Genomic DNA, 17,264 nt, shown 5'->3' on the forward strand with positions numbered 1-17,264 from the left:
CACATTTTTTAAAAGGAGGTAGGAACAAATTAGTAGAATAGAAAAACAGCAATCATCCCTTTGGACATTTGTTATTTTGCTTCTTTTTTTTTTTCCCCTGAGGCTGGGATTAAATGACTTGCCCAGGGTCACACAGCTAGGAAGTGTTAAGTGTCTGAGACCAGATTTGAACTCAGGTCCTCCTGAATTTAAGGCTGATGCTCTATCCACTGTGCCACCTAGCTGCCCCATATTTTGCTTCTTTTCATTTAATCTCTTTTGTTCTGATTGCAGAGGCAACAGTGTTATATGTTTGGGCTGTTCAGTAATAAAAATGATGCTATCCAAATTATTTTATACATTTGGTGCTATATTAAGCTGTTAAGAGGATATTTTAAAGACATCGACAAAACAAATTTCATTTAGAGGAACAAAAGATCTAGGATCTCAAGGGAAATCATAAAATGAATAAAGGGGAAAAAAAGCATATCTAGACCTGGAATTCTACCATAAAACAATAATTATAAACATTATTTGGTACTGATTTTAAAAATTGGAAAGTAGAACAACAGAGTAAGCTAGATAAGGACAAAAATTACTTGGGGAAGAACTCCTATCTTTAGCAAGGATTGTTAGCATAACTAGAAAGTCATTTTGTAGAAATTAGGATTAGACTAATATCTTATACCATAAACCATAATAAGCTCCAAATAAACCTGAACTTGAAAGATCATGCCATTATTTAAAAAAAAAAGAAGAGGATTGGGTCAGGTACCTTTTTCAGTTATGATTCCAGGCAGAATTTTTAACTAAAGAATGAATAGAAATGAACTTAAGATATTGAAGTAGGAATTTTGATTACACTTTTAAAAAATCTTTTTTAGCCCTGAAGTCAGAAGGACTTGAGTTCAGATCTTGCTTTAGATACTTAACAACTAGCAGTGTGACTCTGGGTAAGTCACTTAATCCCAATTGCCTGGGGAAGCTTTGACTAAGAGGTCAATTGGGGAGCAGTGGGGAAAGATTTTGAATCATATCTCTGATAAAGGCCTCTTATATCCATGGGGAACAAAAAAACCCCATGAACTCCGCCCCCCACAAATTCTAAGATGAATAAATGGTTGAAGGATATGAACATATCTCAAAAGAATTGCCAACTACTAACAAAAACTCATGAAAGTATGCATAGCAAATGATTAGAGAAATGCCCATTAAAACAACAACCCAACAAAATGGTATAAGATAGCAAAAGAAAAAATTTATCACTGTTGATGGGATTGTGGAAAGACAGGCAATTGAACTTATCATTAGTTGATCTATGACTTGATGCCACCAAACTATTGGAGAAATTTGAAATTATGCAAAGAAAATAACTAAAGTAAATGGTACCATACCCATTGACCCAGAAATTCTGCTATTAGGCATATACTCCAGTGCCCTTTATACACAGTAAATATATATAAGTACTTTTGATAGTAGCAAAGAACTGAAAACAAAAAGTTAAATGCCCATCATTTGGGGATTGGCTAAGCAAGTTGTAGTATGTGAATGTAAAGTAATGTTACTGTACTCACAAGTCATAATGACTATGAAACCAAGATAAATTTTTTAAAGTCAATAAATAGGTAACTCAAACCCCAAAACCCTATTATAGAGAAACATTCAAAGACTTAAATGAACTAATTTTTCAGGAGAACAGTATACATAGTAACTATAATGGTATGTAAATGAAATAACACTAGCAAAACTAGAACCTGAAGCCTGACCCCCAAAGAAGAAATATGACAAGGTATCACTCTTCATATTCCTTTTAAAAGACTTTGGAAATATGGAATATTGCGTGTTGTTTGGGGCCAGATCTCTGAACTTGAAACAAGGATTCTTACTAGGTGCTAATTCAGTGGAATTGATGAGACAATGGTTATCTAGTTTAGCATGGTGCTTAATAGTTCTCTAAGTTCAGTATGATTGATTTAATCTTATAACAAATAATGATTTCCTAGTGATATAATGATTGGTTTATATTCAGTGTGGAGCATATAAGCAGGGTCTGAAAGTCACAGAGGACAAGGGCACTAGGAGCTCCCTGAGCCTAGGAGAGAGAGCAAGAGAGAGATTCAATTCCATCTTCTTTCAGGCTCCTGGTGGCTGGCCTGGCCTCCTGCAGGAAGGCCTCTAAGAAAGCTAGCTGAAGCCCCAGGCAAGGAGACAAGACTTTGAAAGAGACAATAAAGGATTTGAACTTTAACACCTGGCTATTCTTGTGGTGATTACTGAACTGAAACTAAGGCTGCCCCAGAGATCACCAGAAAACCAAATCAAGAACACTGCTCCAAAGACCTCCAGGAACTAAAGAACATTACAGCATGTAATAAAAATAGCTACCATTTAAGTAACATTTTAAGGTTTAGAAAACATTTTACATATTTTATCTCTTTCAATCCTGATAAAATAACTGTGAGGTAGGTGCCCCTATTTGAAGATGGAGAAAACAAAACTGAAAAAAGTTAAATGACTTTCCAAGGTCACCCAGCTAGCTTAGTAAACAAATAAATAGTCTCACCCGAATTTTTAGATATGTTGATTCCTTGTATTGGACTTTATTTTTCCTCTTCACTTTTGTTTTTTATTATCAGAGTTGACTCTTTGAGAATGGGAGAGAAAAGGGTAGATGGGGAAGCAAGTGATGCCAAAGCAAAAAATATTAATAAAAAGTTATTTTAAAAAATAGATACAAATCAAAGATACATGTTTTTATTTGACATTCTTTTGGAAATTCTGGCAACTGTAGTAAGACTCAAAAAGTTTAAGAGGCATTAACGGTAGAAATGAAGAGGTAAAATGCAGATCTAGAGATAACTAGAAAATCTACCTCAGAAAAAATAATGGAAACAGTAAATTAGTTTTAAGTGAGAATGTATATACCATAAAATTATCCACAGTCAAGATGATAAGCAATAAACATTAAGGAAATAAAAAAACCTTATTACTATGAATTGTTCCTCTAATAAATAACATTTGCTTATAGCTGTATGGTTTATAACACTTACCCCACAACTCTGAGAGGCATTCTCACCTCTGTTTTGCAGATGAAAAGATTGAAATTCAGGCAGATTAAATGGCTTGCTCAAGGTAAGGGGGTAGCACAACTGAAGGGACATCTTTTGATGTGTATGGAAACTAACTAATTTTGTGGCATTTTTATAGCCCATCAGAAAAATGACTGTCAATCCACAAAAATTTTAATCCTCTAAATTGATTTTCAAATATATACATGCAAGATACATTGTTTAAGAATGGGATTGTTTTTTCTGTGATGAGAAGGCACTACTTTAATAAAGCATTCTTTGTTTCTTGCTATTTTACAGCAGGATGGAAAACTAGTGTTAAGGCTAAAGCTTTTAAAAACTTTGAGCAAGCCCAGAAATCAAATCATTCCAATGTTTTAAAGCTAAGAGAAATAATATGTATGTTCTTGGAAAAATCTTGGACATACCCAACTAAATTCAGGCAAATCTTGAAATATTCATTGGTAGAATATGTGGGAGGATTAGACTGGAGGTATTTTAACCTTTGTTCAAGAACCATATACTAGGGCTAGGAATGTCTACCATCTCTAAAAGGCTATTTGTCAGTTTGAGAAGTTGTGGACATTCGTCATGGGCATCCCTTACTGTCTCTGCAATCATTTGATGATTCATTGATGTCTGTAGGGAGATCGTTAGAATCTGTTCAAAACTAGATGTGCAGTACTAAATATTTTTTGATTTTCCCAATTTTAGCTTAGCAAATTAGAATATTATATCTAGACAAATATAGTTTCTTATTTTTTTTAAATTATAGCTTTTTTTAATTGACAGAACATACACATGGGTAATTTTTTACAACATTGTTTCTTGCACTCACTTCTGTTCCAACTTTTCTCTTCCTTCCCTGCACCCTCTTCCCTAGATGGCAGGCAGTCTTATACATGTTAAACATATTAAGGTATATCCTAGATATAGTGTATATGTGCAGATCTGTACGGTTCTCTTGTTGCACAAGAAGAATTGGATTCAGAAGGTAAAAATAACCTAGGAAGAAAAAACAAATGCAAGTAGTCCACATTCATTTCCCAGTGTTCTTTCTATGGGTATAGCTGATTCTGTCCATCATTGATCAATTGGAACTGAATTAGATCTCTTTGTCAAAGATAATCCACTTTCATCAGAATACATCCTCATGCAGTATTGTTGTTGAAATGTATAATGATCTCCTGGCTGTGCTCATTTCACTCGGCATCAGTTCATGTAAGTCTCTCCAAGCCTCTCTGTCAAATATAGTTTCTTTAAAAATTGTCTTTATATTGGGCTTAAAAAGGTCCAACATAAAGATAGTTGAAATTTATCTATACAAAATCATGGAGTTGGAAAGGTTGATAATTTAGATAAGAGATGGTAAGTCCTCTTAACTAAGATGATAGCTGTATGAGATATGAAGGGTTATTTATTTTTTTAAAATATAGCTTTTTATTGACAACATATGCATGGGTAATTTTTTAGCATTGTCTCTTGCAATCACTTTTGTTCCAACTTTTACCTTCCTTCCCTTCACCCCCTCTCCTAGATGGCAGGCAGTCTCATACATGTTAAACATGTTAAAGTATATCCTCAGTACAATATATGTGAACATATTTATATAGTTCTCTTGTTGCACAAGAACAATCGGATCTGGAAAGAAGAAAAACAAAAATGCAATAGTCCACATTCATTTCCCAATGTCCTTTTGCTGGATGTGTAGCTGGTTCTGTTCATTACTGATCAATTGGAACCGAATTGGATCCTCTCATTGCTGATGAAGGTTTAAACTTGAGAGATCTTTTGGAGATAGAAATGGCATGATCACAAAATGATTGGATATGAAGTGAAGAAGAGTAAAGGGTCAATAACAATTCCAAGATTACAAATCTGAAAGGATGGTGATAATTTTTTTTTTTCAGCTTTTTGTGGTTTATGTATAACTATAAGGAACACAAGAGTTACAGTGATAGAGATAGAATATATTTTGACCTTATGGATTGAAGATTGTAACCTAAAACACAATCTTCTTTTTATATATATATATATATATATTTTTTTTTTTTTTTTTTTAATAATATTATCCCTTGTATTCATTTTTCCAAATTATCCCCTCCTCCCTCTACTCCCTCCCCCCGATGACAGGCAATCCCATACATTTTACATGTGTTACAATATAACATAGATACAATACATGTGTGTAAATACCATTTTCTTGTTGCATAATAAGCATTAGATTCCGAAGGTACATGTAACCTGGGCAGACAGACATTAGTGCTAACAATTTACATTCACTTCCCAGTGTTCCTTCTCTGGGTGCAGCTACCTCTGTCCATCATTGATCAACTGGAAGTGAGTTGGCTCCTCTTTATGTTGAAGATATCCACTTCCATCAGAATATATCCTCATACAGTATTGTTGTTGAAGTGTATAGTGATCTTCTGGTTCTGCTCATTTCACTCAGCATCAGTTGATGTAAGTCTCTCCAGGCCTCTCTGTATTCCTCCTGCTGGTCATTTCTTACCAAGCAATAATATTCCATAACCTTCATATACCACAATTTACCCAACCATTCTCCAACTGATGGACATCCATTCATATTCCAGTTTCTAGCTACAACAAAAAGAGCTGCCACAAACATTTTGGCACATACAGGTCCCTTTCCGCTCTTTAGTATTTCTTTGGGATATAAGCCCAATAGCAGCAATGCTGGGTCAAAGGGTATGCACAGTTTGATAACTTTTTGGGCATAGTTCCAAATTGCTCTCCAGAATGGTTGGATTCTTTCACAACTCCACCAACAATGTATCAGTGTCCCAGTTTTCCCACATCCCCTCCAACATTCAGGATGGTGATAATTTTAACAGAAATAGGGTATGTTAGAAGAGGGGAATGAGATCAGTTCATTTTTGGACATGTTGATTTTGAGATGTCTACTACATCCAATTTGAAATATCTTGATACTGAAGATCATGGAGAGAAAGTGGGATTGTATATTGTGAATCATTCACATTAGAGGTGATAATTAAATCTATGGGAAGCTGGTGAGTTATTGAGAATATACTATAGAAAGTGAATTAACAAAGGAAATTTTAAAAGGAGTATAGAGGAGGAGAGAACCAGGAGAGAGAGAGAGAGCAATATGACAAAATCCTAAAAAGCAAGAGTATCCAAAGAGAAAAAGATGATTGATAGTATCCATTGCAGCAGAAAAATTGAGAAAAGACTATCAGGTTTGGCAATAAGAGATTGTTTGGTAACTAAAGAGAGCAGTAACAATTAAGTGGTAAGGTCAGGAGCCAGATTATAAAGCATTGAGGAAGGAGTAAGAAGAAAGCAAAGTGGGAAGTAGAAGTGGCAAGTATAAAACACTTTGAGGAGTTTGGAGGGAAAAAGAGAAAAGATAGAACGTGATGGTTTGAGAAGGGAGAGTGGTAGTCTAGAGGAAGGTATTTTTTTAAGGATGGGGAGAGACTTCATTATGTCTGAAAGTTGTAGGAAAATAATCAGTAGATAGGGAGGAGTGAGTGGGACAGGGCTGATAAATGAGAATGCAGTGTGATTGGAAGGGGATGGGCTCAGTGTATTGTCCTTGGCAGATAGGATCAGTATATTACTGTCAGTTTGGGAAAAGGAGAGAGTGGGAAGGAATGTTCAAAGGATTTTGAGATGAAGAAAATAGGGACGAGGATAAAATATTATAACCAGTACGCATGCTGTTTTTATTGCTCCCATGGATCTTTGGCCTCATTTGATGTCAGTACATCACAGCATCCTTGTCTTCCGATAAAGATGGTCTTTCTTTTCATAACACTAATCGGCTAGCTGGGTGGGATTGCCTATTTTTCATTTCCCTCATCCCAGACTCACATCTCAGCCTATCAGGATTCACCTTGATAGTTGATTTTGGTGTTCTTTCTAACAATCCTTTCTTTCTAACACCTAACTAAGGCTTTTACTATCATAAAGTGGAAAGGAAAGGCAGCTAATCCAACTCTTTCATTTTAGATTTGAGGAAACTGAGTTCTAGAGAAGCTAAGTAATTTACTTTTACAAAATTGTCATGTAGATAATAAATAGCAGACTCAGAATTTGAAATTGTATTTTTATTCCAAAGCCAATGTTCTTTCCACTGTACCAAAAATTACATGATTTCCATTATCTTAAATCAGGAAGATTCAAAAGCATATAATCCCCCAGAATTAACCGGCACTATAACTTTATATGTATTATTTCTTTTCTTTTATATTTTGTGCTATTCTTTGAAAGTCCTGAAAAAAAAAATTAGTGGGAGAAGGTAATTCCCAAGGGAAAAAGGAGGGAAAAATAGTAAAGAAAAATTATTCAGAAGAGGTTATTAAAGTAGCCAAATAATTCATATGACTATTCCCTATTAGGCATATGGGTTATTAGTTATCAGAATATTCTGTCACTTCATGTTTTTGGTAATGGTAGTCATAAGATCGGAAATACTTTTGGTATCTTCTCCTTTTTCAGATGTTGAGAATGAATACCTCAACATCCACAAACTTATGTCACTTCTAGCATGGACCACCTATATATATGCTTGGATGAGTCCAGCCTTTTTCTCTTTTTGTTTTCGTATGTACTATTTCCATTTCCTCAGGAAGCACACTCAGAACTCTGTGATGTTAGAGTCTAAATGTAGTGACTTCACTATCTTTAATGGTGAAAATAATTAGATGTACAGATCTTTGTAGCTCTTTCATTTTTCATGCTTATTTTCCTTTCAGTTTCATCTGTAAATGCTCTTAGGATGATCTGACTTAATTGGGTCTTTGAACCAGCTTTCTGTAGACTTGTTTTTCTTTCCATTGCTTCCTACTGTTTTATGAGGTGATATTGCTCAAAATCTTCCACTGTTGTCCTCAGTGAGATCTTATAAGGTTAAAGTCTGAATCAGTATTTTTGGCTGCCATTTCTCCCTGGCAAGAAGATCAAGTGGTTTTCTGGCAGAGAAAGCATCTGGGTTCTTTTGGGCTCCTTATTATGGCAATTGATTTACATCGATCCAGTTTTCTTTGGAAATGGTTATATCTGTTAATACCTTTTCCATTTTTTAGCATGTAACAACTTGTTTATACATGTCAGGTTTAAGTTGCCTCAAATATACCACATCTTATTTTTATTATTTATTACTGACTTTATGTTTGCTTTAATAAAAGTTGATAGTTTAACCTTAATTATATAAGACAGTTGATTGAAAATGAACTCAAAAGATTAAAAATTACTTTAAACCAGTTATTTTCCATTAGGATATAATTAATTTTCTTTTTAAAAAATGTTAATTGATATTCACTATGTCCACTTCTAAATCTTAAAGTATATGTGATATTTAAACGTGTAACTTGTGTATAATCTAAGCCCTTAGCTCTCTCATTTTGTACTTTTTTTTTTTTTAACAACATATTTCACTGTTTTTCCCTGTTCCTATTTTTGCATTGAAGTCAACAAGTATATGTTGATTTAATTTTGAGCTTTTCATTGAGATTTTCTTAAAATTTGTCTACCTCCTAATCTGAAACAGATTAGCACATAAGCTACAGTTTTCTTCCCAGTTGTCTTTTTTTTTTTTCTTGTAATTTCATTTTGACTGTTAAAAGATGGCAGCCTTGGATCACAAACCAAAACCAATTCTGCCAGCCCTTTCATTTGCCTTTCCTAAGGGAAGAACCTGGGGAACAAGTCTTCCATTTAGCTACAACTTCCCTTTTTTTTTTTTTTTTTTTTTTTTAAATCATTTCTCTAAGGGCAATTAGATAACACAGTGGATAGAGCCATGGCAGGCCCTGAGTTCAAATCCAGAAGTAGACACAGTTGCTTTGACCCTTGCTGTGTGACCCAGGGCAAGTTACCTAACCCTGTTTTTCTCAGTTTCCTCATCTGTATAATGATCTGGAAAAGAGAAGGGCAAACCACTCCAGTATCTGCCAAAAAAACCCATAAGGGGTCACAGAGTCAGACATGACTACAATAACTAAATTTTTCTATGTAGTAAGAATGTAATGAAATGAATACCTCCCTAATTATGTCTCCTGAAGAGACATAGGAAAATTTCACATTTAAAATGTCAACTATGCGTCTTAAAACTCTGACTGTTTCAGCTACCCTGCTCCTGCTGTGAGTGCAGGGATCTGGACTGAAGACTATTTTATATTGTTGTTTTTTATAGTTGTCATTGCCAAACACTTCATCATCAAGTGGCCCACCCTACTGTTGTGGAGTCTCTCTCTACTCAGCTATGTTTATCCTTAGAAATCAGATAGTTGAGACCATACTCAAATCCTTTCCAAAGTGGCAGAACCTGCTGTGGTTTACAGACTGCTGATAAAGTATTTGAGAATTTGGGGATTGCCTTTGTGCCTTGGTGAAGCATTGGAGCATGATTCCCTGAATCTTTATGTATCATAGATCAGATTGTGTTTTCATTTGTTTTTGCTATTACCAAATTAGGCTCATGGATACTTGAGCTTTTTTGTCATGTTTGGCAGTCTGCTGATAACCTCAAAAAACTAGAGGAAATGTTAATGTCCAGAAATAATTGGCCGTGAAAAATCAGGTAAAAAAAAACAGAACAGTAGTTTTAAAGGAAAACAAATTGAAGCAAAGGTTTTTTAAAGTGTAGGGGACTTCTGAAAAAATAGTTAAAAAGCTTGATGAGAGAAAAGAATGAATGAAAATAATAACTCTTTAGGAGCTGAGAAAGAAACGAACTCTAGGGTACTGGTAGATTGATTTGCTTTACACAGGAATAACATTTTCTGTTCCCAAATAAGGAAAGAATGAGAAGTTGAATTTAGAGACAAATTTAAGTTGTATGGATGAGGGAAAATGTGGGAATTTGCACTAGATAGTAATAAATTTTCCAGTAAAATGCATTTCAGATTTGTAGATCAGGACTTTTTGTACAAGGATAGTACTTCATTATCACATATTTTATATGATAATATAAATGTGTTTTAATTACATTTCTATTTAACTTTTAAACAGAGCACTGCCTATACAAGATGTATAGCCCAAAGCAATTAAAAAAATTTATTAAGCTTGGCTCAGTAATTGAAATGATACAATATCCATTTGTCATGATCCAGTTCTTCATTATTATTTTTCTGTAGTTATATTGCATGACTTAAGAACAGAGAAAGCAAATGGTGAGTTTGGCAGTCAGTCATAGTAGAAGATCAAATGGGTAAGAGGAACTAGGATAGTGGGGTGGGGAGGGAAGTATTTTTTTTTTTTTTTCATTGTAAACTTTTTTTATTTAGTTAGTATTTTATTTTTCCCCAGTAAAAAATGTAAAAACAATTTTTAACATATGTTTTTAAAACTTTGAATTCCAGATTCTCTTCCTTCCTCCCTCCCTACCCCACATCCATTGAGAAGGCAAGCAATTCAATATAGGTAATACATGTATAGTCATGCAAAACATTTCCATAATATAGTCATGTAAGACATTTCCATAGTCATTTGTGAAAGAAAAAAAAAGACCAAAAAACCCCCCCCTAAAATGGGAGGGGTAGTAAGATGACTAAGTACATAGTCTATTCCAAGTAGGGATTCTAGCATAACCATTAGACAGCTAATGAATTAGTTAAAAACCATTCAGTGATTGGAATGGGAGAAATGATAGAAAAGGAAAGTGGTGCCATTTAGAGAAGAATTGACCTATGATTTTGTTGAATTACTAATTTGATTAATTGATGAGAAAAGGGCTCCTTTTTTCTTTCTCCCATTACTGCTTTTCTTTCTTAATTGACTGTAATGTAGAACTGAAGTATTTTAAAGTATTTTTTTAATTGAATAAACTTCTGTATCATTAAAAAAATTAAAAATCAGGTAAGTTGTTCTTTTTTTTTTTTTTGAGAGAGAAAATACTGAAAGTTCTAGACAAAAGTATATTAACTTTATTTTTATATGATATGGCACCCTTGTTTGCTTTTGCCTATAATTTGATGTCCTTGGTATGCAAGGGGATTCCCCCATTCCTGTTGTGTAACATGAAATAATAAAGATTATCACAGCTGTCATCACACACAGGTATATACTCTGGTATGAAAGAATCTTTTCTCTTCTTTGAAAATTTGGATTAGGTGTCACCTTCCCTAATCCCTGAATTGAATTTTTTTTTTTTTCCCCCTCAAATGTACATAGAAAATTTTGTTTGGATCTCTTCTTTCCTTCTTTCCTTGTGATACATGTCATATCTTTCTAGTTTCTTCCTATACCCAGAAAAAATAAGAATTTCTTGAGGTTAGGGATTGTAATTTAAAAAAAAAAATCTTTGTAGCATCATGTCTTATACATAGTAAATGCTTAATAATCATGTTTGATGTATCATTGAGTTTTTCTTTTAGAAAAGTATTTCTCTTAACACTTTTCTATTTTATGTCTGTAGCACTGGACTTCCTGGAGCAAATTTTGACATTTAGTCCCATGGATCGATTGACAGCAGAAGAAGCTCTGTCCCATCCTTATATGAGCATTTATTCCTTTCCAATGGATGAACCAATTTCAAGCCATCCTTTTCACATTGAAGATGAAGTTGATGATATTTTGCTCATGGATGAAACTCATAGTCACATTTATAATTGGGAGAGGTAAAGTTGATTTTATATTCAGCTAATAATTGACTATATTTCTATCAACCCACAACATATGGTGGGTTTGTTTGGTTTTGATGTGTCATTGCAAAAGTTGTATGAGTAAAAATACCATGTTTTTAATCTGTGTTTCTTAATTTTACTCTCCTGGTAAATTATTTCTCTTTACACATATTGTGTATGTATGCATGTGCATGCTACTTATAAACCATTTAAAATGTTTAAGAAAATATTTTTCCTGAAACTAATTTGTAGAATGAAAAAAATATGCCGTTTTGGTACTTTATCAAAAAATTTTCATGTTAACAGTCCTTTGAATGGTTTTGTTGTTGCCCTTTTAAAGTGAAAAATTAGTTTGGGGGGGATCAGAGGATATGAGGAGACGATATAAGACTCAAATAGTTTAAATATTACACAGTTCAGCAAATAATATATAATATAATGTTCCTTTTAAGTGAAGACAAATATCTGTATTAATAGTACAATCATCAGGCTGTCACATATGTAATTATGTTTTAGAGGATGTTATTTTTCCTATGGCATACACACACACACTTAATATTAGAATTCTACATGTTTAGAAATTTTTTTCTTCACTGCATTGCTCATATTTTTCCTAATTCTCTCTCTCTCTCTCTCTCTCTCTCTCTCTCTCTCTCTGTCTCTCTCTCTCTCTCTCTCTCTTTCTCTCTCTCTCTTTCTCTTTTTTTTTTTTTTTCCCCCCCTTGAGGCTGGGGTTAAGTGACTTGGCCAGGGTCACATAGCTAGGAAGTGTTAAATGTCTGAAACAGATTTGAACTCAGAACCTCCTGAATTCAAGGCTGGTGCTCTAACCACTGTGCCACTTAGTTGCCCCTTTTGCTCATATTTTTAATGCTAGACTCATTCGAGTTTATTATTAGGAGAATTTTCAGACAAATGGAAATGAGATTGTCTAAATCCCTTTTAAAGATTCTTATATTTATGGAATGGTTATGGCATAGTCCTGCCTAAAAAGGGAAATAGTGGTCAAAAAACCTTTAAAATTCCTTCCAGCCATTTGATTTTATATTTTTCCCTCAATCGTTAAGAAAGTCTAGTAATGTGCTCAAGTTAGGTCATTTAAAAAAAACCTTTTCAGTGCTTTGATTTATCATTAAGCTATAAGTATAGAGTTCTCTTTCTAGTTCTGCCATTAATTGTTTGACCTTGGAACAAATGACTTAACTTTCTGGAGTTCATTTTCCTTTTTCTATAAAATTATGGAATTGTGCTAAAATATCTCAAATCCCTCCTGTGTTTTACTTAGTCTCATTTGTGATAAGTAGCATACAAATTGATAAAAGTGTTTGTCTGAATTTGATCCACATTCTTTATCTAGTAGTTTTTGTGGTTTGCGAACAAAAGGAATTAGTTAAGGAGAGCCTCTCTTGAAATGATGAGTAATGGATAAAAAATATTGCTTAAAATGCAAATGTGCAAACCTCTAGTCAAAATAAGGCATCATTTGACATATATTGTCTTGTTTTTCTTTCTTTGTCGATAGGTCTTTTCTCCCCAACTAGACTGTAAATTCCTAGAGGACAGAAAATCCTATTTTTGTATCTGTTCTTCTAAAATGGAATTTTTTGGCATGTTATTATTTAATAATTACAATCTAAGACATGACTGATTGTGATATTAATTTATTTCAGGTACCATGATTGTCAATTTTCAGACCATGACTGGCCTATACACAACAATTTTGATATTGATGAAGTTCAGCGTGACCCAAGGGCTCTTTCTGATGTCACTGATGAAGAGGAAGTACAAGTAGATCCTCGAAAATATTTGGATGGAGATCGTGAAAAGTATCTGAAGGATCCTGCCTTTGATACCCATTTCTCTACTGAGCCTTGTTGGCAGTATCCAGATCATCATGAAAATAAGTATTGTGATCTGGAATGCAGCCACACTTGTAACTACAAAATGAGGTCATCATCATATTTAGATAATTTAGTTTGGAGAGAGAGTGAAGTTAACCATTACTATGAACCCAAACTTATTATAGATCTTTCTAATTGGAAAGAACAAAGCAAAGAAAAATCTGATAAGAAAGGCAAGTCAAAATGTGAAAGGAATGGATTGGTTAAAGCTCAAATAGCTCTTGAGGAAGCATCACAGCAACTGGTTGAAAAAGAAAGGGAGAAGAATCAAGGATTTGACTTTGATTCCTTTATTGCAGGAACTATTCAACTTAGTTCACAACATGAGTCTACTGATGTTGTTGATAAATTAAATGACTTGAATAGCTCAGTGTCCCAACTAGAAATGAAAACTTTGATATCAAAGTCAGTTAGCCGGGAAAAGCAAGAAAAAGGAATGGCAAATTTGGCACAGTTAGAAGCTTTGTATCAGTCTTCTTGGGAAAGCCAGTATGTAAGTGGTGGGGAGGAATGTTTTCTCATAGATCAGTTTTGTTGTGAAGTAAGAAAGGATGAGCAAATTGAGAAAGAAAACACGTACACCAGTTACTTGGACAAGTTCTTTAGCAGGAAGGAAGATACTGAAATGCTAGAAACTGAGCCAGTAGAGGATGGCAAGTTTGGGGAAAGAGAAAGTGAGGAGGGTTTTCTTAACAATAGTGGGGAGTTCCTCTTTAACAAGCAGCTTGAGTCGATAGGTATCCCACAGTTTCATAGTCCAGTTGGTTCACCACTTAAATCAATACAGGCCACATTAACACCTTCTGCTATGAAATCTTCTCCCCAGATTCCCCATAAAACATACAGCAGCATTCTGAAACATCTGAACTAAAACACTCAGCAGACAGTTCTTTTTGTATTCATGAAATGTGTTTTGTCTTTTTTATTACTAGTATAAGTCATTTTTTACTTGAATCAGACGGTGTCATTTTAGTATGGATTTCATTAGTTCTTGGTTTTTAAAAATCCAGAATTACTTTCTATACATGAAATAGTTTTCATTTTAAACTGGCATGTCGTTTGCACACAAAATTAAAGAATAGAGCAAAATAATGCAATGCAGGAGGAGACAAAAGAAATGCACTAAGCCAAGTAAAAACATTCTCTCAGTAAAACAGTTTTCTGTTTTACAGGAAAAAAAAAATCTTGCCTTGAAATTTACACAGTGAGACTGTACATAATTGCATGAAAATATCTATTTTTTTCCTAAGACATTTTTCATTCATGAGTATTTTTCAAGTTTTTCATACTGTACACATTTCTTAAAACACATGATACCAGCAGCAACTGAAAATGAATGCCGAATTTGGTACACATGTGTTATCTACCTCAAGGTAACAGAAGTATGTGGCAAAACATGTACCACCCATAGTGCTTCACAATATCACTTCTATTTAGCCAGCGTTATTATAGTAACTTCTTAATAAGAATCATTCACTGTTTATAAGTGTTCTGGTATGCATTCTTTATAGTGAAGTGTTAATACACCACATCTTATTTATTTTAGCAAATCAGTATATTTTCTGTATTTAATTATAGAAAGTTAACTTAGTTTTTTGAAATTTATTTGCAAATAAAGTTTTTCCATTTGGCACTATGGTTTGTTGCCTACCTAGCTGAATATTATAATGTCAGCTTGTTCTGAGGCTGTCCACGTACTCAATTACTTAAGTGTTCATTTTAAGTAAAGCGCTCACTGTGTATAGGAATTTGTATTTTGGAGGGCTTGATCTATCTACAAAGAAAAATTAGGAATTACTTTATTATAAAATGCTCCTAGAAGTCTTAATTGTGTTTATTTTTTAAAAAATTTGTAATGTTAGACTTGTGTGCATGGACGTAATTAAGGTACATCATTATTGTAGGTTAAAAGTTGTATATGGTAAGACATATTTTGTTTTTACTGTATGTTTTTACTGAATGATCTATTCCCCATCCCAAAGCAAGCATGAATAAAATTAGGTTAAATGTAGCATGTGACATCTCAGTCTCTTGAAAATTCACTTCACCTATTTTATTTTATTTTATTGAATACTGTCTGTATCTTTGGTTAACCTGTTTAAAGAAAAGGATGAATAAAACATGGCCATCAAAAAATGGTTCCTGTTTCACTACTTAAGTTGATTGACTGTTAAGTGAAATGTCTATTCCATTTTATAGGGCCAAAAATTATAGTCATGATTTTAAATTCTTTTGATTTGAAATATTTAAAGGAAAAAATGGTCTTATCTCACTCAAGTAGAAGTCCTATGTTGACTTAAGTCAATATGCCTTGTCACTTAAAAAACCAAAACAAAACACTGTTAAGCTTTGTTGAAATTGTAATTTAAACTAGGTCAAATGTACATGTTGCATAAAATATACATATAAAACTATTATAGATTGTACCTTTTCCATAAGCATATAGAGATGTGTTTGCTGTGCCCGAAAAGTTCATAATATTGCATATGAGGCTGGTTATGAGCCTCCCCAAATTTGTTCCAGGCTGATCCACACTCTTAAGTCTTTCTTTTCTTTCTTCTTTCTTTCTTTCTTTCTTTCTTTCTTCTTTCTTTCTTTCCTTTCTTTCTTTCTTTCTTTCTTCTTTCTTTCTTTCTTTCTTTCTCTTCTTTCTTTCTTTCTTCTCTTTCTTTCTTCTTCTTTCTTTCTTTCTTTCTTTCTTTCTTTCTTTCTTTCTTTCTTTCTTTCTTTCTTTCTTTCTTTCTTTTCTTTCTTCTTTCTTTCTTTCTTTCTTTCTTTCTTTCTTTCTTCTTTTCTTTCTTTCTTTCTTCCTTTCTTCTCCTTTCCTTTCTTTCTTTCTTCTTCTTCCTTTCTTCCTTTCCTTCTTTCTTTCTTCCTTTCCTTCCTTTCCTTCCTTCCCTTCCTTCCTTCCTTTCCTTCCTTCCTCTTTCCTTCCTTTCCCTTCCTTTCCTTCCTTTCCTTCCTTTCCTTCCTTTCCTTCCTTTCCTTCCTTTCCTTCCCTTTCCTTCCTTTCCTTCCTTTCCTTCCTTTCCTTCCTTTCCTTCCTTTCCTTCCTTTCCTTCCTTTCCTTCCTTTCCTTCCTTTCCTTCCTTTCCTTCCTTTCCTTCCTTTCCTTCCTTTCCTTCCTTTCCTTCCTTTCCTTCCTTTCCTTCCTTTCCTTCCTTTACTTCCTTTCCTTCCTTTCCTTCCTTTCCTTCCTTTCCTTCCTTTCCTTCCTTTCCTTCTTTCCTTCTTCCTTTCCTTCCTTTCCTTCCTTTCCTTCCTTTCCTTTCTTTCCTTCTTTCTTTCTTTCTTTCTTTCTTTCTTTCTCTTTCTTTCTTCTTTCTTTTTTTGCTGTATGAGGAGTTTTCACTCCTTACTGTTTTCCTGGGCTAAATTTTTTATCTCTGCTAGAATGTGTTAGTACATGCTGATACCTAATTCCTCCAAATACTTTCCTCCCTTGCTTGTTTTTAAGATTTAATGGATTTTTTTGACAACTGCTTTTTGAAAGCATCCTGTATTCCTTCTTGTTTTCCACTGTCTATTCGTAATCTTATTTTACTAAAAAAGATTCCATCATCTTGTCACAACTTGGTCTTCTGTTATTGCCTATCTTAATTATCCCAGCCAGGAGGGTCCCATTCCACTAGCTTGACCACAGAATCTCCAGAGGTAATCACTAATATGTGTACTTAGTGATATATGATTGAAGATAGACACTG

The 17,264-nt window shown here is 33.9% G+C and overlaps 1 protein-coding gene across 2 annotated transcripts in view; it reads left to right on the top strand.

Annotated features, from left to right (window-relative positions):
- Nucleotides 1–15,571, top strand: part of MAPK6 (mitogen-activated protein kinase 6) — a 47,194-nt gene extending 31,623 nt beyond the window's left edge. The window contains exons 5-6 of one of the 2 annotated variants that reach the window (XM_074294522.1): nt 11,452–11,653; nt 13,330–15,571. In XM_074294522.1, the coding sequence (XP_074150623.1) occupies nt 11,452–11,653; nt 13,330–14,431 (1,304 nt within the window). In that variant the 3' untranslated portion in view covers nt 14,432–15,571. Of the gene's footprint in view, nt 1–11,451; nt 11,654–13,329 lie in introns of those variants that run through there. The other variant, XR_012486932.1, reaches the window with a different exon arrangement.
- The last annotated feature ends 1,693 nt before the right edge of the window (nt 15,572–17,264 follow it).

Source organism: Sminthopsis crassicaudata, chromosome 2 (assembly GCF_048593235.1).
Source record: "Sminthopsis crassicaudata isolate SCR6 chromosome 2, ASM4859323v1, whole genome shotgun sequence".
Taxonomy (NCBI): Eukaryota; Metazoa; Chordata; class Mammalia; order Dasyuromorphia; family Dasyuridae; genus Sminthopsis; species Sminthopsis crassicaudata.